Source organism: Triturus cristatus, chromosome 5_2 (genome assembly GCF_964204655.1).
Source record: "Triturus cristatus chromosome 5_2, aTriCri1.1, whole genome shotgun sequence".
Taxonomy (NCBI): Eukaryota; Metazoa; Chordata; class Amphibia; order Caudata; family Salamandridae; genus Triturus; species Triturus cristatus.
In genome coordinates, this window is record NC_140588.1 from 146,667,201 (window position 1) to 146,690,343 (window position 23,143).

The 23,143-nt window shown below is 43.4% G+C and overlaps 1 protein-coding gene across 1 annotated transcript in view; it reads right to left on the reverse strand.

Moving 5' to 3' along the window:
* LOC146822734 (zinc finger BED domain-containing protein 5-like) overlaps window positions 1-23,143 on the reverse strand; it is a 52,855-nt gene that overhangs the window by 17,508 nt on the left and 12,204 nt on the right. Inside the window, exon 2 of the mRNA XM_085606288.1 lies at window positions 15,593-17,232. Within this exon, the coding sequence (XP_085462414.1) occupies window positions 15,593-17,232 (1,640 nt within the window). The remainder of the gene's footprint in view (window positions 1-15,592; window positions 17,233-23,143) is intronic.

Sequence of the window (23,143 nt, forward strand, 5' to 3'; positions counted from 1 at the left end):
AAGAGCAAGCTCCTATTTTTTACAGCTTGGGACCATGTCCCCTTGTGGTCAAATAAGATGCCTAGGTAGGGAAATGTCTTAGTAAAATCCACCTTACTATTACCAATGAACATGTTCCTGCATTTGGAACTCCCTCTCCCACACCTCATAATAAAGGTTTTAGTTGTGTTAACTTTCAGTCCCAGGTTGTCCATATACTCTGTATAAGCTGTAAGGGCCCTTTGCAGTCCCAGTTGTGTGCTTGCCATCAACACTGCATCGTCCATGTAGAGGAGGGTGGGCAGGGGGCGGTTTATTTGTGGTGCATCCAGGCCCTTTTCCACCTTTGTGCATTCTAGGCCATTGGTTTATAATGTAAATAGAAAAGGTGCGAGGACGCAACCCTGTCTAACCCCTCCTCACCACCTTAAACGGTGCAGTGCATTCACCCTTTACTCCATACCGGACTCTTGCATTTGCGTTCCCATAAAAATGTCTCAAAAAATGGATGAGAAGAGTTTCCACCCCCATCTCAGTTAAGATGTTCTATAATTTGTCGTGGACCACACAGTCAAAAGCTGCCATGAGGTCAATCAATGCAAGGTATAGCCTCCCTTGTTTGGACCGCGTGTACTTCCCTATCATGATGTTTAGGATTAATCTTGGTTCCAGTGTGCCCAGCCCCTTACGGAAGCCAAATTGTACATCTGAGAGAATATTCTTGTCTTCTGCCCAGTCTTGCAGTTGGTTAAGTACTATCCTGCCCACCACCTTAGCCAGAGAATCCAGCAAAGATATTGGATGATTACAGGCTGGGTTCTGTCTATCTTCCTTTTTAAAGATAGGGACCAGTATCTACTCCGACCAAGTCTCTATGAAATCCGTAGAGTAACATGCCGCTCGTACCTGTGTCTGAATAGGGCCCCATAACAGTATATTTGTTTTAAAAAGATCTACTGGCACTCCATCTGGACCACGGGACGGGCCTTCCCTCCCTTACTTGCAGGTATTGCAGAAATAACCTTGTCAAGTGTAAAACATAGGTCTATCGGGTAGTTGTCTAAATTACTAGCTCCCTTGTGTGTTAATGCGTTTGTCATTTTACTTCCTACCAGTTCCTGCTTGTAGACCTTAGAAAAATACTCCACCCACTGTTCATCTATTGCAATCTCTATGGTTGGTAAATCGTGAGCTGCAAGGAATGGGGCATTTACCACATGCCAAAATGCTGTGCTATCTTTTTCAGGGTTGCTTCGTGTAGTGTCACCCAAGCCATATCTTTTAATTCAGATTTGCGCTCTTTCAGGGCCTGATTATATCCCTTTCTTGCTTCCCTTATTTCCCTGCTATTTCTGATAGGTTTGTGCAGGGCTTGCTTTAATTTTGAATAAGCTTTTTCTGCAGTTTGAATTAAACCATTCTTGGTTGTTCAAGTGTGTTTTTTTGGTCTCAACCCTCAAGGCATTTTCTATTTCAGATGAAATCTGCGCAAATGCTCTTAGGATCTGATCGTGAGTGGTTGTCTCTTGCAGGCACAATGCAAAGGATTTATGACAATTTACCAGAATTTTCTTTGTGAATTCTGTGGGCTCTACCTGGGACCACCACAATGAGTAGCCATTTATTTTATCCAACACTATGTTTTGGATCATGTAATCAGGATTTCCCCACGTACTTTGTGCTTTGGTCAATAGAGATAAACTAACACTTAGCATGGAATGGTTACTCACCGGTATATCGTGACTTTCAAAATTGGTGAGTTTTGCAGCGTATCTACAAGGCAGAATAATATAATCAATTGTTGAGTTCATACCTCTCCCGTTGAATGTCTGGGTAAAAGGAACGGGGGGGACAAAGATTGTTAGCAAAAGTTAGATCAAATGAAAACAGAATCTTGTTTAAAAGTTCCCCATAAAGTGTATGGGGGAAGTGGGGGTATATGTTATCATCACTGACTTATAAGACCACAATTTTCCCCTCCACTCAATGGGAAAAAAACAATATTAAAATCGCCCTCCCAAACAGTAAACACAACCTTTGTATTATCACATTGTTTGTTCAAATCTCTGGTTAATTCCTTCAAAAATCCAGTTATTCGATCTTTAGGGGCATTATTGTAAAAATTAAGTAGTACACAGCAATGATATTTATCCAAATAGATGGTTACAATTTGATAGTAATTATTAGAATTTGACAGGGTTATCTTATCTACATTCACCTTGTTAGATGCAAATATACATATACCTCTTTTGGGTCTCCCATGTGCTGAAGGGACTGCAGGAGTATGGAAAGTCTCATAACTGTCAATATATATACTATCTACCGCCCAAGTTTCTTCAGGACATAAAATATTACATTTTCCAACTAAATCAAGCCACTCTGGGTTTGTCACTTTTGAGCGCAGGCCTGCAACATTCCAAAATAGTATAGTAATATTTTCCATTGTGTCATTTTCAACACTTGAACCTATATGTTGTTCTGTGGTGTATGAATGTAGGTTATGAACCCTGCCCACCTCGTTTGGCAATCTTATCCCCGGGGTGAGTGTTGAGGTGGTTGGATTTACAAGTATACTACCAGGCAGTCTTTCTTCATAATTTACCGTTACACCCTTTGCCTGGATACAACCAGTTTCTGGAAATGGCTTGAGAAAAGCAAATGGGGTGAGTAGGCCATGTGTCTCACTAGGGCGGTTGGTTGTATCCATGTTAATCAGTCAATCAATCTCGTCCAGAGTAGGGAGAGGGTCAAACCTATTTTTCACTGCTACATTATATGTGAGATAGTTATTAGCATTGGTCTTACTTATAATATTCATTAATCCCATGTTCAGACGAGGTTGATAAAAGTGGCCCAGGGGTAGAAAATTAAGGTCATAGGGTGTGATATTTTTATTTCCAGCTCTCCAGAGGATAGTCTTCACTGGTTGTGGGGCTTTAAACGTTAAGGCTATACAATCCCCTGAGAGGTTTTTATAGTCTCTACCCAGACAGCTGACTCTTCTAGCCATTTTGAATTCCATGAAAAGTTCATCTGCCAACCCTGTTTTTGCCCAGAGCCAGTGCAAAGCCTTGCTTCTCTAAGAATCTCAGGGTTCCTTGTCATCAGCCCTCAATCTTGGGACATTAGCTATAATTACTGTATATGGTGTTACTGCTGGGGGTAGATCTAAATGATTTAAGTTAGCTTGCGAATTCAACCGGGGAGGATGGATAGACAAGTCATGATTGGTCAACTTAGCCGTGGTTTTAGTATTCCTTTTATTTCCTTGTTGGTCTTTAGACTGATTAGGATTTTGATGATTTTGTGAGAGTTCACCCAGTTGCCTTATGGATTTTGTTAAATCATGAAAAGAATCGTGTGCCCCAGAGGTTGCTCGATCTAAAACTGAGTGTATCTGGCTATTTGTGGTTTCCTCACTGCCATCTTTAGTGAATCTGCCCTGCCCCACTTTGCTGTGGGGACTTCTAGCATGATTAACAGTCCTCTCAATGCTGAGTTTATTACTCAGAGTCTCTTTAATACTGGAGATTCGTTCAAATAGATTGGCTATGGCATCTCTTAAAAATGTATCTAGATCTGCCACCTGGGTAGTTAGATTAGGCAGGTCATTAATAGACATAGAAGCATAGGTTTTTGGGTATGACCTCCCTTTTTGCCCATTATCTTGGCAAGTTAATGTTTTGGTTTGCTTAGCTTGCTTAATCAATCAATCAATCAATTTCAAGTCTTTATTTCGATTTGTCATCATAAAAGACACATAATAATAAACAATTATAAAATAGATAGAGGGGTACAGAAGGCAAAAGAGGGGACCATAGTTACAACGTAGACTGCAAATAGAGCATACATAGCAGCAGGAATTATAAATAAATGAATATCTCATATATTAAAACCCATAAAAATGTTTAAAAATTATCAAATGATCAGACGAGGCGTAATTTATAAGCACGAATAATCCAGATCCAATGGAGAAATTTTTAAACAGCAATAATCACAGTTTGAGATGTGTTTGTCTTAAGACACCGCAAAGCCTCAACCCCTGTCCGAAAACCCAGTAAAAGACAGATTGGTTTGAGCCAAACCCGTCTTGGTGTTTTTTACTTCGGGCAAATGAATAAAATATGCACAATATTTTCCAGATAAGCTGGGCAAAAGGGACAATCGGGTTTTAAGTCTTTTCGCCATTTTGCGACAAATGTATTGATTGGAAGGGTGCCCACCCTAAATTGGTGATATCGCTTTCGGTCCTCCGCAACAGTGATACAGTCCCAGTAGTTTTCAAACAGGGGCTTATCCTTGAGTGCCAAGAAGTCCGAAGTTAGAGACGGACCAATACTTGATCCAAATCTTCTTTCTGAAACCACCCGCCAATACAAGTCTTTTAAGGTTTTCCTGGGGGGAAAAGTATGTACTGTAGGCTCCTCCCATAAACTTGCTAGGCCCATAGCAGAATACAATAACTTGACCTCCCTCATCCATAAAATCTTATTCCCCTTGTCAAACCCCCTGACATCCAGAAAAGCCCGGGCGTATTCAGAGAGTTCAGGGGTAACCCAAAGCCTCCTCCAATAAGCCACTGGTCTGTATCTTGCAATATCCTCAAGGCGCAAAACCCCCAGGTCATAATACAAGGGGATTAAAGGAGTTGAAGTCGGGAGGCCAGTAATCAGTCGCAAGAACTTGTTTTGGGCCCTAGTCAGTTGGATAAGATTACTATATCCCCAGAGTTCTGCCCCATAAAGACTTGCCGAACCTATCTTAGTTTCATATATTTTAAGCGCTGGGATCATAGGTTTAGTATGAGACAAATGTAATTCTTTTATTAGTGCACCAGTTAACTGTGCATGCTTTATTGTCACCTGATCTATATGCGGTTTCCATTCTAACTTCGATGCAAGAGTTATGCCCAAGTATGAAAAGACCCTGGTCTGTTCTAATTTTATTCCATTCATCAGCACGGTCCCTCTAACGTGTTTGGTCTTATGCAAGACCATAAACTTCGTTTTGGTAACATTTACGATAAGTCCATGGTCTTTGCAGAAGACTTGAAACACATCTATAGCTTTTTGAAGGCCCTGCTGTGTCTTGGAAATTAATAAGGTGTCGTCTGCAAACATCAACAGAGGAATCAACTTACCGTCCAATTTTGGGGCATCGGTTGGTGTTTCCTTAAAATAGTTGATAACTCTGTTGATGTATAAAGAAAAGAGGGTCGGGGCTAAAACGCACCCTTGACGAACTCCCCTAGCAATTGAAAATTTGTCTGTGACACTGCCTGATTGGTTGCATCTTACTTGAGCAAAATTATCCTCGTGTTATTTAATTTAAAAAAGTAAAATGTCAATAGGCATTCCTTGATCTTTAAAAACGGACCACATTTTTGCTCGAGGGACTAAATCAAAAGCTGATTTAAGATCAACAAAAGCTGCAAATAACATGCCATCTCCCAACTGAACCACCCGCCAATATATTAATAGAAACCTAAATACCTGATCAATGGTACTTGTGTGGCTGCGAAACCCTGCCTGAAGTGGTGATACAATTTCCTCCTCCTCTATCCACCCTTGAATCCTTAATAGGACAAGCCTAGCTACCACCTTCTGTATACAATCGATCAGGCTTATGGGCCTGTAGTTACCCGGATCAGAGCGATCTCCCTTTTTGAAAATCGGGATAATCTGAGCGCCCTTCCAGGTATTAGGTGTGGGTGAACCATTTGATAAGCAGTTGGCTAAGGATAGAATGTAAGGTGCCCAAAGATCTTCGTCGTGCATAAACAGGTCAGCTGGAACCGTGTCTAAACCTGGTGCTCTGCCTCTAGGGATAGATTTCAATACCTTATGCACCTCATTTAAATCAAAAACCAAAGGAGTTATGTCCATGTTAGAGGAAATAATTGGTATACAACTCTCTTCATAAGCATCCGTAGGTGCAAACTGAGACGCATAATGCGAAACCCACAGATTGGGAGGTACAAAGTTAGTTGGTTCTTCTCTTTTTTGACCCCTACCCCACCTGACCATGTCCCAAAAGGAACTCATTGATCGTTGTTTACTGGCTGAGCGAAGATCATTCCAGTAATCCTGATCCCATGCACGTTTGGCATCAAGTTGAGCTTTTTTATATAATTCATGGGCAACCCTAATACAAGCTATATCCTTAGTTTTGACTGCATCTGACAGGACCCGATAAGCAGTCCTGCATGATTTCCCATACCATTGGTCCTCCTTTCTGGATGGTCTGTTGGGTTTGGCATGAGTTTGTTTTGTAAAAAAAACACTAAGTTGATTGAAAAGGTTCATATGAATAATATTTGCTTTTCCCATGTTGTCCTTCAGAGCAATACAAATCTGTAGGTCATTTGTGGCTTTAATAGTTAAATCTCTTATAGTTAAAATTTGCCTCTCATTCAATAGGCAGTTAGCCCATTTGACTCGCCTTGAATCGTTAGATGGAACAATTTCCACCATCCTAAAAGGAGTCTCTTGACTATTAGTATGAAATAATTTAAATTATAGTAGTAGGGGGTCATGATCACTCTCCACCCTCTCCATCACTTTCATATCCTTGATACTAGACCAATATTCTTTATTAGTCAGTATATAGTCAATGCGGCTTTTACGTAATCCATTATTAAACGTAAAAGCCCCCTGTTTGTCAGATGCTGATCTACCATTAATTGCACATAGACCTTGGCCCAAAAAAAGTGCCTTAAGCTGAAGTACAGCCTCGGTCCATTTTTTTACTGGCGCACGTGTCAGCTGGGGAATGTTCCAGGTACGATCCTCCTCTAGAGTAAGATCAATATCATTTGCATCCAGAGGTTCAAAACAACAGTTAAAATCACCCGCTACAATGATATTACCCCTTTTGCAAAATACATCAAGAAGCTGGTCCAGCTCCTCCACAGTTTTTGAAGATTTACCCCCTGGCAACCCTCTAGCATAGATATTAAAAACAAATAGATCCTTTAATCCAGGACCCTGGATTTGAATAAGTAAAATATTGTTACTGTTTGTATCCAGTTGAGTCAAGGAGTACCCGCTATCCTGTTTAATCCAGGTTAAGAGACCCCCCTTAGCTCTTCCATGGAGACTTGGGACAGCGGGAACATAAAAACTAAGGTAACCAGGTCTGTAATCTAAAACAGTTGACCAGGTTTCCTGCAATAATATAATATCCTTATTTTCTAAAAACTTGGACCAATCAGATGACACAACTTTATTCCTAATTCCTGCTACATTCCAGGAAACTAGAGATGAAAAAACATTATCCTCAACCCTTCCACGTAGTGAAACTTCCTGCAAGTCTCCAACAACAAGGTCCTCATATTGAGATACCACTAGCAGAGGACTATTGGTGTTGAAAGGGACACTAGTCTGAGTCACTTCTCTGAATTCCCGGGGAATTACATCATATGAACCTACATCAGATGGTATAATAGCTACAGAATGAATCGCTAGCGAAGATCCTCGCAGGCCCTGATCTTGACCATTAGCCAGTCAGTCGTTGCAGTCCAAGGAACTCAACACCTCGAATCTGTTACTTACTGCAATGGGTCTAACATAGGAATCAGAACAGGGAACAAGGCCTCTCCCTTTGCTGACAACTATAGGGCGAGGGGGGTAGAAAAACCCTAGGGGCAGAATGTTAATACGGTCTTGATGTATTCTCAATGAGCCTGCCTGTCTTAGGATATGATCTACCAATTGGGGAGATGCGAAGTTAACAACAACGCAATCTCCATCCAAGCCCTTTTTAGTGTCTCCAACCCAGTCTACCCTTCGAACCATCTTAAAGTTGTTATATAGGTTATCACCCAGCACTTTTCTGGAGTTCAGAAAATGTAATACTTTATTCTTGAGTGATGACCAATGTTCCTCTTTGCCATCTAATATTTTGGGGACATTGGCCAGAATGATGGAATATGGGCACGCCTCAGGGGGGAGATGGAATTTTATGGCTTTTTGGGAAGGATAAAGAATACCATTTGGATTATCTCTATGACCTCCAGGACCTGAAATAGTATCTCTTACAGGAGTAGGATTATTTGTTGCATTAATTGTCTGAGCTACTACCTGTTCTCTAAATACCTGGGCTCCAACATTCAAGCTAGTGTCTACAGGTATTTGTATGGGAGCACAGTCAGAGCGAGTGGCCGTTAATTTGTTCATGATCGAAGAGCCCTGATGATTTGATACCTTGCTTTCCAAGGCCACTAGTCTATGGTCAATTAACTCAAGTTTTTCCATAACTGGATTAATAAGGGCCTTGAAGCGCTCCTCTAAAACCCCAAAAAATCTGGCCATTTGATCACCCTCAATAGGGTTGACTATAGGGGAAGTTGTTTGGACACCCTCCACATGAGTCTTAGGTTTATCGGCCTGAATCAATTGGCTAGTTACTTGAGAGCCCATGCCAACAGTAGATTTACTTTTTCTCGCTTGTTTTGAACGCGGTTTGCTACCCTTGATGGCACTATCTGCCTTCCGCTTTCTTGGTAGCTCTTTAGCTCTAGTAACAAGCTCAGCCCGTGCCTGCCTAGTGCGTGTATTGGGAGGGGAAGGCGTCGGGCTAGGAGCAGGAGGGCAGGATACATTCGATATATGTAGCAAATCATGGCTTTGAAGCGATACCATTGGTACTTGAGTATTACTGATTGAAACGGTGGTTAATGCATTATTCGTATTATTAATATTAATACTAGATGGCTTAAGAGATAACCTCCTTTCAACTAATTCTATCTCTTTAGCCACCGCCTTTTCAGCTCGTTTAAGGTACGCATCCAGTGTCCCAACCCCCCCTTTGATATTGGCAATACATTTAGCCATAGAGCTAGCAATCCTCACAGTGATACAAAGACACAAACAGACTGAAACACGAAAAATGGTCACAAATCCGAATACTCAATAGTACATAAGAGTCACTCAATGACTTATCTGAATGTTCCAAAGCCGAGGAGCAAGGTGTTAGGGGGCTGGCCCGACCCGACCTCCGTCGACCTCGGACGGCCACAGACGGCCCGCCCTTTGCCCGGGCTTAGCCAGGCGACACCCGCACGCGTCCTGCGGGGTGGGAGGCGTTCCGCTGTTAAGTAGCGCCTCCGGGCGCAGGTGGTGTCGTCAGCGGCGCGCCGGTAGTTGCTGGGGCACCTGGGGATGCAGTCCGTGGTTGCTGCGGCGTTTCTGCGCCTCACGCCACTTCCCCAAACCGCCGTTCGTCCTCACAGCAAGGGCACCGAGAAAACAACAAAGACAGCGCCAGGGAGGTAAGCCTTATCGGGGACACAGAGGGCACTCGGCGCTCCGCTGTTAAGTAGCGCCTCCGGGCGCAGGTGATGTCATCAGCGGCGCGCCGGTAGTTGCTGGGGCACCTGGGGGATGCAGTCCGTGGTTGCTGCGGCGTTTCTGCGCCTCGCGCCACTTCCCCAAACCGCCGTTCGTCCTCACACCAAGGGCACCGAGAAAACAACAAAGACAGTGCCAGGGAGGTAAGCCTTATCGGGGACACAGAGGGCACTCGGCGCTCCGCTGTTAAGTAGCGCCTCCGGGCGCAGGTGGTGTCGTCAGCGGCGCGCCGGTAGTTGCTGGGGCACCTGGGGGATGCAGTCCGTGGTTGCTGCGGCGTTTCTGCGCCTCGCACCACTTCCCCAAACCGCCGTTCGTCCTCACACCAAGGGCACCGAGAAAACAACAAAGACAGCGCCAGTGAGGTAAGCCTTATCGGGGACACAGAGGGCACTCGGCGCTCCGCTGTTAAGTAGCGCCTCCGGGCGCAGGTGGTGTCGTCAGCGGCGCGCCGGTAGTTGCTGGGGCACCTGGGGGATGCAGTCCGTGGTTGCTGCGGCGTTTCTGCGCCTCGCTCCACTTCCCCAAAGCGCCGTTCGTCCTCACACCAAGGGCACCGAGAAAACAACAAAGACAGCGCCAGGGAGGTAAGCCTTATCGGGGGCTTGCTTAATCAATTTTTTGCCTTTTTTCTGGGGTATAGGGTTGGATTCACTAGGGATTGACTGCTTTTGGGTCGCCTCTCCTGTTAGTTTATTTATTATCTCCGACGTTTTAGTGGGGGTTGTGTATAAGGCTCCTGATCACTAACTACTATTTCATCAGACACTATTTGTACGCAAACAATCTGGGGTTCTATGCCCCTAGCCTCCACCGTGGTAACTGGTAATGTATCTTTTGGCTCGTTATCTTCTTGTAACACCCCATGTTTTTCCACGTTGAGCGTCTGTTCCACAGTAGTGATTTGTCTTTCAATATTCCCCATTGCCTCAGTAAGATAATTTAGTAATGTTGCTCTTGACGACCCCTTAGGCTTTGTTAATGGCGGAAATTGGTTGGTCATTGCTTTAATTTTTGCCAATTTTTTAAATAAAATTCGCAATAACATAAGTATACAAAAAGTAATGGTCCGAGAGGCTTTCTATATACGGCTCACTCCAATGTAGTGTCCTCTCTTATATTCGTCCGTATCTCCCCAAGACCCAGCAATAACCCGTGGGTAAGAAATACTAGAAGCTGTTCTTGATAATGACTTACGTGTCCTGCCCAGCGACAATCTTCTTATGTTCGTTGGTCAATACACAGACAGGTTCCAATAGTCTCACTCGGGTGGGCAAGCCAAAGTTTCTCAGCAGATAATAAAGTAACCGGACAAGAAAAACAAGAGGGGGCACCCAGCCCAGCCTCCTCAGGGCTTTGATGGGCACAGACGGGCCCGCCCTTGGCCCAGGCATTGTCCGGGCACGCCCATGTGCCTCATGTGCTGCGGGAGGACGCGCTGGTTTATAAAGCGCCTCCTGGCAATAACGATGACATGGGCGGCGGCAGGCCGCTTGGAGCTCTGGGTCTAGTAGTCCCGACCCTGGCGATGTGGCAGCAAAAGTGGAGCGGCAAAGAAATGCGCTTTCCGCACTGCGGGAGCCCACGCTAGTTTATAATGGGCCTCCTGGCACTAACGATGAAGTGGGTGGTGGCAGGCCGCTTAGAGCTCTGGGTCTAGTAGTCCTGACCCTGGCGATGTGGCAGCAAAAGTGGATCAGGAAAGAAACAGGCTTCCCGCACTGCGGGAGCACGCACTGGTTTATAAAGTTCCTCCTGGCACTAACGATGAGGCACTGTTTGCGGCAGCGGACCGAAGAATAGGAAGAGAGGGGATTGATTTCCCCAGAATTGACTTAAAGTTGCGCTTTGTTTTTGAAAACCCAGTATGGAGAAGTAACACTAACGGTGTAGACGTAGATGTACCCTTGAGGAGGGAGCTTCACCGTATGCTGAGGGAGGCGTACTGTGTCCTGAGTACAGAGAAAGTTATGTACTGCTGCATACCATGAATATTGGCCGTGTTGATGGTTTGCGAGACTAATGTATTGACCCTGTCCTGAGGAGGCCTAAGAAGTATGAAGGCTGAAACGTGGTCACGTAGACACTTCTAAGGAGGATCGATTGAATCATAGTGATTGTTTGGAATTATAGGGTGTCACACAAGAACGATTGGTAATATTTGATTAGTTTTAAGTGTGCCATCTGGACTACCTCTTAGTGGTCCTTCCAGAACTGTAAGGAGGACACTAGTGAGAATAATTTCTTTAGGGTTATTGTGTAATACATTGATGTATTTTTGGTTTTTGTATATAAATATTGTGATATATGTCATTTTTGTGTTTTTTCTTCTTTGATCAGGTGCTATTGTTGATGTAGATTATAAATATGTTTTGACACAAATCCATCAAGAAATAATAATTGTGGAGACGGTAATTAAATGTGCTCTTCTCAGAAATCACTGTGTATTTATTCCTTTATACCATTTGTTATTGTATAAAACTTCCGCACTGCGGGAGCCCGTGCTGGTTTATAAAGCGCCTCCTGGCACTAATGATGATGTGGGTGGCGGCAGGCCACTTGGAGCTCTGGGTCTCGTAGCCCCGACCTTGGCAATGTGGCAGAAAAAGAGGAGCGGCAAAGAAACAGGCTTCCTGCACTGCGGTAGCCCACGCTGGTTTATAATGGGCCTCCTGGCACTAACGATGAAGTGGGCGGCGGCAGGCCTTTTAGAGCTCTGGGTCTAGTAGTCCTGACCCTTGCGATGTGGCAGCAAAAGTGGAGCAGGAAAGAAACGGGCTTCCCGCACTGCGGGAGCACGCGCTGGTTTATAAAGTTCCGTCTGGCACTAACAATGATGTGGGTGGCTGCAGGCCGCTCGGAGCTCTGGGTCTAGTAGTCCCGACCCTGGTGGTGTGGCAGCAAAAGTGGAGCGGCAAAGAAACTGGCTTCCCCAGAAATACGCATACAAAGACTCACTTCCCATTGTTGCTACTTAGTTCACACTGGTCAAGTCAGTCACAGGTTCATTAATATGTAATCAATGAGTATGTAATGAAATCTGTTTTATAGCAGACACCACCAAGTGTGTGCATTAATGTGACTACTAATGAAAATGAGTGTCCATGACTAAACAGAAAGCTGTAATACAAAATCAAGCCCCAACGGGCTAATATCATAATACATTTGATCACCTAAAATACATTTTCATAGTGGATACATGTCAATCCTACTCTGGAAGAATTCCCTCATCACGTGGTAATCCGTTCTAGCATAGGAATATAGCAAACATGTTATGTGCAGGCCAGCTAATATGCAGACATATGGGTCAACACTTTGGAAATATGTACGTCCTTGTGTGGGTCCAAAAACATAGCCAAAATGTAGGAAATGTCGTCCTAACTGGCTAATTTCTAGTCACCAGGTGTTTCCAAGACTTACTGGACAGGGGGAAAAGAGAGGGATTCACATCATAGTTCTCACAATGTGTGGTAAATGGTACATCTAAGCCATGTTTTTTAAATAAAATGTGTGCATTCATGTGTCAACAATATACCAATTCAAAGACATGGTTAATTGGATAGATACAAAAATATAGCCACAGTGGGATGATATACTGATAAGTCGTCTGCCTCAAGATGCAATTCATTCAATTCCAGGATAGAACAAGAGGAATGAAGCTAATATTTTCTAAAATGGGGGTGTTTTTTGGGCAAAACAAAGAGTTCAGTAGAAAAAGTCCAAAATCATATCAGCAATGATTTACTAGGCAACTGCCACTTTGTTATAGCCCTCTTTACTAGTCTGGGGCTACACATTGTGGTTGTCTCGTGTTCCCACAAATATTTAGCAAATAGCTTTCCAGATTTGCACTGGCACTGTAAAAATACATTAATATACATAGGAAAACGTAATTTATTATTTCCATGCAAACCTTTCTTCAACTACACAAACATTAAAAATTCTAAAGATATAGTTATAACATAAATTAGGAATTAACACATCACCTTCAAATTACTATAAGTTGCACATCTCCATACACAGTCCTCTCCCCTCACCCGCCATTTTAAATGAACTCTGCCACGTAATTCTACCATGCACTGTGTTATGAAAACTCATCTCGATTTAGATGTCATAGGTGTTGTTATGAAAACTATGATTTTGCGTGGTATAAGTGATGTCATATGCAAGCGTATAACCAGGGCATTAAGAAGGCATGAGCTATGTTTGGACCTACCTCCAGGCACCACTGGTTTCCTAAATGAAACTAGAACAGGACCCCTGAGATACCAGGTGAGGGGAAGGAGGAGGGAAAGAGACAATTGGAAAGGAGGTCTGCAATGACAAATGTAAGAAAGATTAGCATAGTATGTGTATGTCTCAATTTCAATAATCATTTAAAATGTATATACTTGTAATACCACTGGTACATTCAACCAATGTCATGAAAATCTTTCCTTCCAAAGAGAAATAGGCGCCGCAGAATAAGATCCTTATTTATCTTTCATAAATTCCAAACAACTGTGATTTTCTTCAGTGTTTGAAGCTTCATTATTAATGTTATCATTCACATGGGTTACACTTTCCTCAGTGATTATTAAGTAATGTCATTGATACTTTTATCTGAGTTCGTATTTGCAAATTAAACTGAATTACTCACGGAGCTCACATTTAGTTAAAGAATACATCCTTGTACTTTCCTGGAGCTTCTTAGGAAGCAAGTCTTATTTTTCTCAAAAGAGTTAATTGTTGTTGCAAAGTCTTTTAAACATATGAAACTGAAATAGGTTAATAGGGTTCACTGTTTAACAAGACAGATCCATGTTCTTAGAGCTTCATGATAAACACAGTGAATCTTAGTTTTCTTTAAAAAGTTAATTTGAAAGAAAAAGCCATTTAAATTTTGAAATGGAAAGCAGTTAACAGTGGTCACTGCCAAGAGAGGAAAATGCATTCCTGCCATACTTAAAAAGAAAACCAAAGCAGATATTTCTGAGATGGAATGGAAAACTAAAGCAGATCTTTCTAAGATGAAACTTAGATTTTTTGAAAATGAACGCACTTGCACAGTGCTGCTTACCCACACATCACAAAGGTGTAACAGAGGCCACTTTCACTCAGCAGATTCACAAGCGACAAGGCTCCATGAGGATTCCCTCCAAGGTTCCATGAATATGACAACCTAAAGTCAGAGACAGACCACTCTTCCTCTCCGCCCAGCTGGGATTTTTTTTTACCAGTAAGCTTTGGTATCTGGGTGTGGCTACCTTATATACAGGAGACACCCAGCCAGGTCAGGTCAAAGCACCATGGTACTCGTAGTACTGTAAAATTAAGGATTGTTTTTTCCTTGTTTATTAGCCTTGTCCATGAGGATACAAATGAAATGGTCATCTCATTCCTGATCGTGACATTTGATTCAAGTATTATGCAATGTATTAGTGGGCCATAGACTGGAGTGTTGTAGAGTGGAGTGCCATACACTGGAATAGCATAACGTGTCGTGGAGTACAGTAGAGTGGCACACAGTGGAGTAGTGTACAGTGGAGTAGCGTACAGTGGAGTGTTGTAGACTGGAGTAGTGTACAGTACAGTTTTATAAACTGAAATACCATGTAGTGGAGTTGCGTACAAAGAAGTGATTTCCAAATGAAAAGCATCAAATGGATTTTGTAGAGTAGTTTGGCGTACATTTAACTAGCATGCACGGGATTACCATACAGCAGAGGTCTTCAAACTTTTGTAGGCTGAGCCCCCCCAGCTAATTTTTTTTAGATGTCGGGCCCCCCCCCACCACCCGACAAAAATTTCTGGAATCTGGTACACTATATAATCGACTGCCACCCGCATAGCACGGGCGATATCTGGCAAATAATGTTAAACACAATAAGAGTGTTTAGAAAACTGCAGGTTTGTGAGTGGGTTTGGTTAAATGACAGAGGTTTATTACACAGTTTAAAACAAAATTTTCCAAGACGAAATGTGCGCAAATTGTTTTTACTATGAAGCTTTGTTTTACACATATAACACATGATTTGACAGATTGATAATAACACCACTAACATTAATGTGATGGGTGTGCCTGTTTTTCGCCACAGAGACGGTCAATCTGTGGATGGATTTTTGCTACTGCCATCCTCAGGTTGTGCTCCACATCTAGTCTTGACCGGTACTTAGTCTTTAACACTGCAAGTGCTGAGAACCCAACCTCACATAAATAGGACGAGCTGAAAGGCAAGAGAGTTTTGATAGCAGTTTCTCTCAAAGCTGAATGTTCTGCAGACATTTTCAGCCAAAACTCTCCCAGTGAGACTTTGCTGAATTGCATCTGCAAAGTGCGGTCACTTTGGAGATCAATCAGTTCTTCCTGCATGCGAATCGGGAGATGGCTCCCCACGTCTTCCAGAAATGGTTGAAAGACCCAGTCATTGAAGTGATCGATGTCCTCAGGAAAATACTTTTCTAAACTGTTCCTGAGAGACGTCAGGTGATTTTTTATTATCTCACCAACACTTGGAAGTTCATATTCAGTCTCCTCAAGAGCATCTACTAAACATGGAAACTGCTCAAACAGGCCCTCTTCCACTAGTCTTCTCCATAATTCCAGCTTCTTCTTGAATGCAGTTATTCTTTTATTCATTGTAAAAGAAGTGATTTCAGCTCCTTGCAGAGACAGATTCAGGGAATTTAATTTGTCGAAAATGTCAGCAAGGTATGCTAAAAGCACAAGCCAGCGGGGATTGCATAGCTGTTCTGCTTTGCCAGGGTCCAAACACAGAAGAAACTGCCGTACTTCATTCCTTAATTCAAAGATGCGAGTCAGCACTTTCCCCCGGGATAACCACCGCACTTCTGTATGAAACAGCAAGCCATCATGCTCAGCTCCCATTTCTGCACATAAAATTGCAAAAAGACGAGCTCTTGTGGGATGAGTCTTTATAAAATTTACTATTTTTATAGCAGAATTAAGCACATCCTCAAGTTCACTGTCTATGTTTCGAACAGCAAGGGCTTCCCGGTGTATCATACAGTGGGTCCACAGAATATGTGGAGCCACTTTCAACACGTTAGCTTTTAGGCCAGCCCTAGCACCACACATTGAAGGAGCACCATCTGTGCAGATTCCAACACAGTTTTCCCATTTTAAGTCATGGATTTTCAAGAAGTCATTGATAATGTCAAACAAATCAGAACCTGTCGCCCGCCCCTTGATTGGCTTGCAAAATAAAAAATCTTCCAATAATAGTGTTTCATAACAGTATCGAACATAAGCAATTAAATGGGCATCCTTTGACACATCAGTTGCTTCATCTAATTGCACAGCAAACAAACTTGATTTCAACCGGGCTATAAGCTGTCCCTGGATATCTTCTGACATGTCAGAGATGCGGCGGCAAACTGTTGTGTCTGAGATGGGTATGCTTTTGAACTTCTCTGCTGCTTTTTCACCAAGCATTGTCCTAGCGACGTCGAGTAATGCTGGGAGAATCACTTTTTCTCCATCTACAAAGGGCCTTTTATTTTTAGCAATGTGGTATGCTACTTGGTATGAAGCTTTTAATGCATTTGCTGGAGTATTTGCCACCTGTTTCACCGCTTCTTTCTGTTGAGTTATGTCCTGCAACTTCCTGGCAAAAAAATCTCTGCTTTTTCCTGCCAGAGACCCATGTTTCGTTTCAAAGTGACGCCTCAGTTTGGTTGGCTTCAAGCTGTCATTAGCTAAGATCACGCCACAAACCACACACTGTGGTCTACTTTCTCCACTAACAACAATGCAGGTGAACCCAAAGTCCAAATAGGAGGCATCATATTTCCGTGTTTTTGCAGCTTTTCTCTCTCCATCTGTTTCTGTTTCAGCCTTTCGCTTGACCACTCTACCATCTTTTGGCAGCAGGAAACGGTCCATGTCAAACTTGTGCTTAACCTAAGATACAAAATTCCGAAGCTGCATGTTAATTAATAGTACATGGCTACAATTTTACAGCTTCATGTGGTAGAGCATGTTTTGTAGTTTCAAAAAAATCTTCACGAAAATTCTTCTTATATTATAAAAAAAAAATTGGGATGAAAAATTAAATTTTATGATAAGTGGGTAAAAAGTAATTCCAGCTCATCCAGGCTTTAAGTAAGTGCTTCCATAATTGCTGCAGTATGTAAATGCTGTATACCACCGTTGAGGCTCTGCAAGTTACTTGTTCAAAGGTTCATGAGGGCAAACTTCAGCACTGCCCCTTCACCCATCACTCAAAAACAAATGCGTACCTTCTTATTCACTTCCTCGAATGTTCCTGCTGCTTGAATACGAGTCCTCTGCCTAGCGATCAAAAAGCGTTTTCCCGTGCAATGAAGAGAAAATGTTTAAGAAATATTATGTGCATGTTCTTAATATGTTTTGCATGAGACATCATGAAAGCTCCCCTGAGATCAGAATCATAGTGATTGGCAAGGGAGTGAATGACATGCCTAGAAGTTACCTGCTGCCTTATCTTAAGGGCAAATAAAGTATGCCATGATATGCAAGTTATTAGTTTCAAGTCCTGACGGCTGGTAAGATAACCATGATCTCCAAGTTAAGAATGTGATTACTGGCAGGGCCACGTTAGCTTTCCATTCTTTCAAGTTTGTTAAATTGATCTTGAATGTACTTCCTTGGAGCTCCTTCACTTCAATATCCCCCATAAACAACACACCCACTCTCCTGCAAGCGACAAGTTTCCTTTACTTTTGCCTTGCCAATATTTCAACACATGCAGTTCCTCTGCAGAGAGGCGAAGGATTGGATGAGCATGTGTTTTGATTTTTTGGTTATGACCCAGACCGTCGCTATGCGAGACTTGCACTGCCTTTGATTCTCAAATCCAGAAGTCTTAAATCATGGTTATTGAGCTGTTTAAGTACGGGCACATCTCTGACCGGCTCAAGAGGTTGTACGTAACTTTCATGGGATATTGCAGAGGGAGGCCAGAGCAAAAAAAAGCACTTGGGAAGAAGAATTCTATTGCATCAAAAATTGTCCATATAACATGTGCTGCTGAATGGCATCTATAAAAGACATAAGGGGGGGCTACTGGGATACTCCGTACCGCCACACTGTACCTTCTAAAAATGTTGGATTCAAAAAATAAATCTTTCCTATGCCCAAGAATGTATACCATGCAGATCACACAACGGTATTCCTCACTGTTTGGTCTAACATTTCCTATAGAATGCTTTATACACAAGATTCATTGCCTCTGAGTAACCAGTGCTCAATTTAATCCGGTGGTTGTCTTTAGGTTCCACCGGCACTTATTTTTGGTGACCGTCACTTATTTTTCCTCATCGCACATTTACCTAGAGAAAGAGAGGAATAAACAAACACACAAAGGGGAAGAAAGAGGAAAAGAAAGACAGAAAAAAGCCACAGAGGGAGAAAGCAGGAAACTGCAAAACTGAGATAAAGGTGCAAGGTGTGACTGGTAGTGGATTAAAGGCATGACAGATTACGAAACAACATATTTGGAAAACTAACATTTAATATTGCTGGCTTTCGGCATTTGAGCAGAGCTCTGGACACCAGCACCTATTTTTTTTTGTTTGTTTTACACAAATTAAGCACTGTGTATAACATGTGTGCGATGCAAAGTGCTCTGACACCCTATGGTTGGTATGAGTAGAAATATAAAACAAAAGAAATGCATGCAAGAAAGGGACTGTGGAGAGTTGAGTGACACTATGGGAGGTGGTAGTGAGGGAGTCTGTGGAGATGGAGGTTATTGGGGGCTGGGGTGCCCAAAAAGATTGTCGCACCAGGCGCCCTTAACTCTAAAGCTGGCCCTGCAAGCACCTAGTGTGTTTCCTACCCATAAATCCTCATATTCAAAGAGCACATAGAATAGTTGAGCTATTGTGCCAGTGGCTTTGAGAAAGGAAGCAGTCTCTCAAGCCTGCAGTATTTTTTGTGCAAAGATGTATATACAAATGACATCAAATGAAACAGAGTTCTCAAAATAACATTTAAATGGCTTTTCACATTGGATAAACAATGGGAAAGAGACTGCAAAATATGTGACAGGCTCCTCGAACAGTGCACCGTTACTGACAGTGGTGGCAAGGTCTTGATTGCCAGTCCATTTTGTTGCCCTGGTTCTAGTGGTGGCTGCTGCAAATAAAAAGTGGTAGGGTGTGGGGCATGGGTGAATTCAACACCCACGTGAAAGCTGTAGAAACCAATAGAAATAACCCACATTAGATAGCAGTATAGTGGTGCAACTAGAATCAAAGCAAGAAGGCACCGGTGTGCTGAAGAAAGCAACGCCCTGCGTGCGCAACACCTGCAAAACTACAGTGAAGTTCTTCAAAAGCTTTCTAATTAGCCTCTCATGAAATATTAAATCTGTTCACTCCCTTCATGCGTTTGTGGTGCGAGACTCTCTGGTTGCATGTGTGTCTTTCTCTGTGCTGTGTGTAAAGACTCCGTGCGATGATGCACTCTTGCTTTGCTTCCTGAAAATAAAACGTCTTTATTCTTGTGTGCTTCTGTTGTCTGGTAACAAGTGGCTGTGAATTAGTGATTCCCTTGTGAGTGCAGGCATTTTTGTAATAATGTAAAAATGAAAATCTCTTTGAAAAGCAGAAGGCGCCGTGTTCCAGGTTTTAATTGTCTATACTTGGGCACACAGAGTTTGTTGCTCCCTTGCGATGTTCCTACGGGCCTTGCTGAAACCCCCAGAGAGGTTTCTTTACACTACAGAAGTATAGACACGTCCTGCCCCATTGCAATTTTATTTAAAATAACCTTGCTCTGCATTGCGATGCGTGACATTTTCATAATTTCAGTGTAATTATGACTGACATTTCAACAACTATGAGTGACAAATCAAGCAATGAAGACAAGGGAAACATAAATATCTGAAATTGCACCCATTTGAGCAACGTGACTGCACCAGCAAAAGCACATTTTCATAGCATACCAAGTCAGTGTAACAGTAGATCAGGCTTCTCCAAAAAGTAGCTCGCAAGCTACTGGTAGCTCTCTAGCTACCCATGAGTAGCTCTCCTGTGTGCAGCCCAGCCTACAGAATTACAAGCCTTTGCTTGGTTGAATTATTATACTTATACCTAAATGGAAAAGTGCGTATTTAAGAGGGAAAATGCTTTTAATTTCAAAGCCCATATTTTCCAAATTATTAGGTGACTCAGTGTAACCAGCGCTGCTCGGCTCACTTTCATTAACTACATGATGTATTCTGAAGAAAATGACGTTGCTGATTTGTAAAAGAAGAGTCCATGGGCATACATGTGTGTGTGAGGGAGGAAGGGTGGAGATGGCAGCCAGGCAGAGTGCAGCTCCAGCATAAGTACAGATAGCCACATGCCCTTTCTAAATAGATTTTATTTACACAATCCATGGGCATACATGTGTGTGTGAGGGAGGAAGGGTGGAGATGGCAGCCAGGCAGAGTACAGCTGCAGCATAAGGGAGTAGGGATAGCCACAGGCCCTTTCTAAATAGATTTCATTTGCACAATCTGCTGCACACGAGCGCTAGAGTTTGCTGGTAACTGTTTACTAGCTTGGGTGAGCAGACGTTCCTTCCAAGCTTCCCTTCCCTCTCCCACATCTATATAACATGATGCACTCTATTCCAACAAGATAACAATCCTATTTGTACATTAACAGAACCCTTCAGAGAGAACGGTTCAACAGCAGTTTCTGATTACAATACCATGCACAACTGGGGCACAGAGATCACATTTCCAAGTCTCCCAGAAGATAAACACTCCTCTGTTACTGACAGTCCTTCTGACCTTGAGGTGTGTTTAAATTACGAAATGATGAGCACGTCGTGCCCCGTTGCAAGCTACTTAAAATTGGTTGTGTCTCTTCCATTTTCCCTCGCCCCCCACCCCCAGCCTCCTTCCCTGCCCACCTCCGCCTGACTCAGCGAAAACTTGGGCATGTTTTGCCTGTTCGATTTTCCCCCTCTCCCCCCGGCCTCCTCCCCCGCCCACCTCCGTCCGACTGAGGAAACTAGGCAGCATTGAAAGGAAAATGTTTGCAAATAAGGCTACAAGGCATAGGGAGAAAGTAAAAGTATTATAAACTTACCTGTTGGTGGTTTCAATCTTCCGACAGCAGCAGGAGAACGCCAGGGCATCAGCACAAGAATTCTTCACGTCGATGAAGTCAACTGCAGGTCACCAGGATAAGACAGGAACCAACGACGAAGACAGTGAAAGGCAGCAAACGGCAGGATTGAAGAAACGCCACAATACCCATAAAGTGGACGAATTCAGGAGCTTTATGCTCCACATTTCCCGGCACTTCCTGCCATCGGTATAGCTGTCCCCTTCATTGGTGTAACGTCAGTGGTGACGTTACTGAGTGCTGATTGGCTGCTGCGAAGGAGTTTGCCAATCGAAAAGCCCCATTTGAAAAGGGGAAGAAATGCAGGAAGTAAACGTACTTTCTACGTTTAGATTAGATTGAAGCAGGTGAGATTTTCCGGGGAAGTTCGCGCCCCCCCTGAGATGATGGCGCGCCCCCCAGGGGGGCGCGCCCCACAGATTAAAGAAGTCTGCCATACAGTGAAATAGCATTGAGTGCTGTGACATACAGTGGAGTGGCGCACGGTGGAATAACGTATAGTTGAATAGTGTGCAGAGAAGTGATAAAGACTTGAGTGGCGGCTAGTGTAATGCGTACAGTGGAGTTGCTTACAGGGCAGTCGCAAATACTACAATGGAGTATAGCACAGGGGGTAGGGTGGAATGTCCTTGAGTGGAGTGGCATATAGTGGAATAGCATAGTGTGGAGTGGCAATAGAGAGGAATACAGTATAGTGGAGTGGTGTACAGTGGAGTTGTGTACAGTGTAGTGGCATACATCACAGTGGCATACAGTGGAATAGCGCAGAGTTAAGTGGTGTATGGTGTAGTGCTGTGAAGTGTATTTGGGCACAGAGGATCTTGAAATTTTGGAGGACTGTAGATTATAGTGTGCAGAGTAACGCAAGTCAGTGACTTGTGCTGCATTGTGTTTCTGTACAAGGGCCAAGCAAACCAGGGCAATGGATGGTGGCTTCGCTTAGTTTGGTGAATGTTATGTGAGTATTGTGTTGCCCTTGCAACACTACAGGCTTGATTACGAGTCTGGCTGACCAAGGACTGCAAGACTCATGGGGTGCTGCTGTGGCGTTCCAGCCACCGCCACACTGGGGGTCCGACCACCCCATTATGAGTAGGGCTGTCAGACCACCTTGGGACCACCAACTCTGCCAAGGATCGTGGCATAGTGGTCAGAGGCAGCAATAAGCTTGGCGGGCCCGTCGCAGTCCCACCAAGCATATTACGAGTTTCCTCTTCGCTGGTGGTGTAATAGAGGTTCCTCCTCCATGTACAACATGGTGGAGAGGAAACAAAGGGGACTCTACAGGGCCCCCTCTGCCTCTACTGCATGTGGATGTGCACAGGGGGGATAACATGTGCCCCCTTATGTGCATGCACACCAGATCCTGAACTGCATTGACTTTCAAGTCTATGCTGTGCAGGAATCTTGTTGTGCACCTCCGGCGGACCAGGTGCTCAGTACCTTGATACCCTTATGGGTGAGTAGTCGCACTTTACAAGTAACCTGATTGATTGATTGATTGATTACGGTCCCATTGTGGTGCCTTTTTCAAAGGTACCGCCGCCTTTGAAAGAGGTACCGCCTCTGGACTGCCATGCCGCCAGACCACTTTAAAGTGTTAATCTGGCGGGCGGGAGGCGGCATGTCTGGGCAGTGCAGAGGTGCTGTGGTGGCATTCCGCCTACTCATGCACTGCTGAACCTCGTAATCAGCATCTTTGCTTA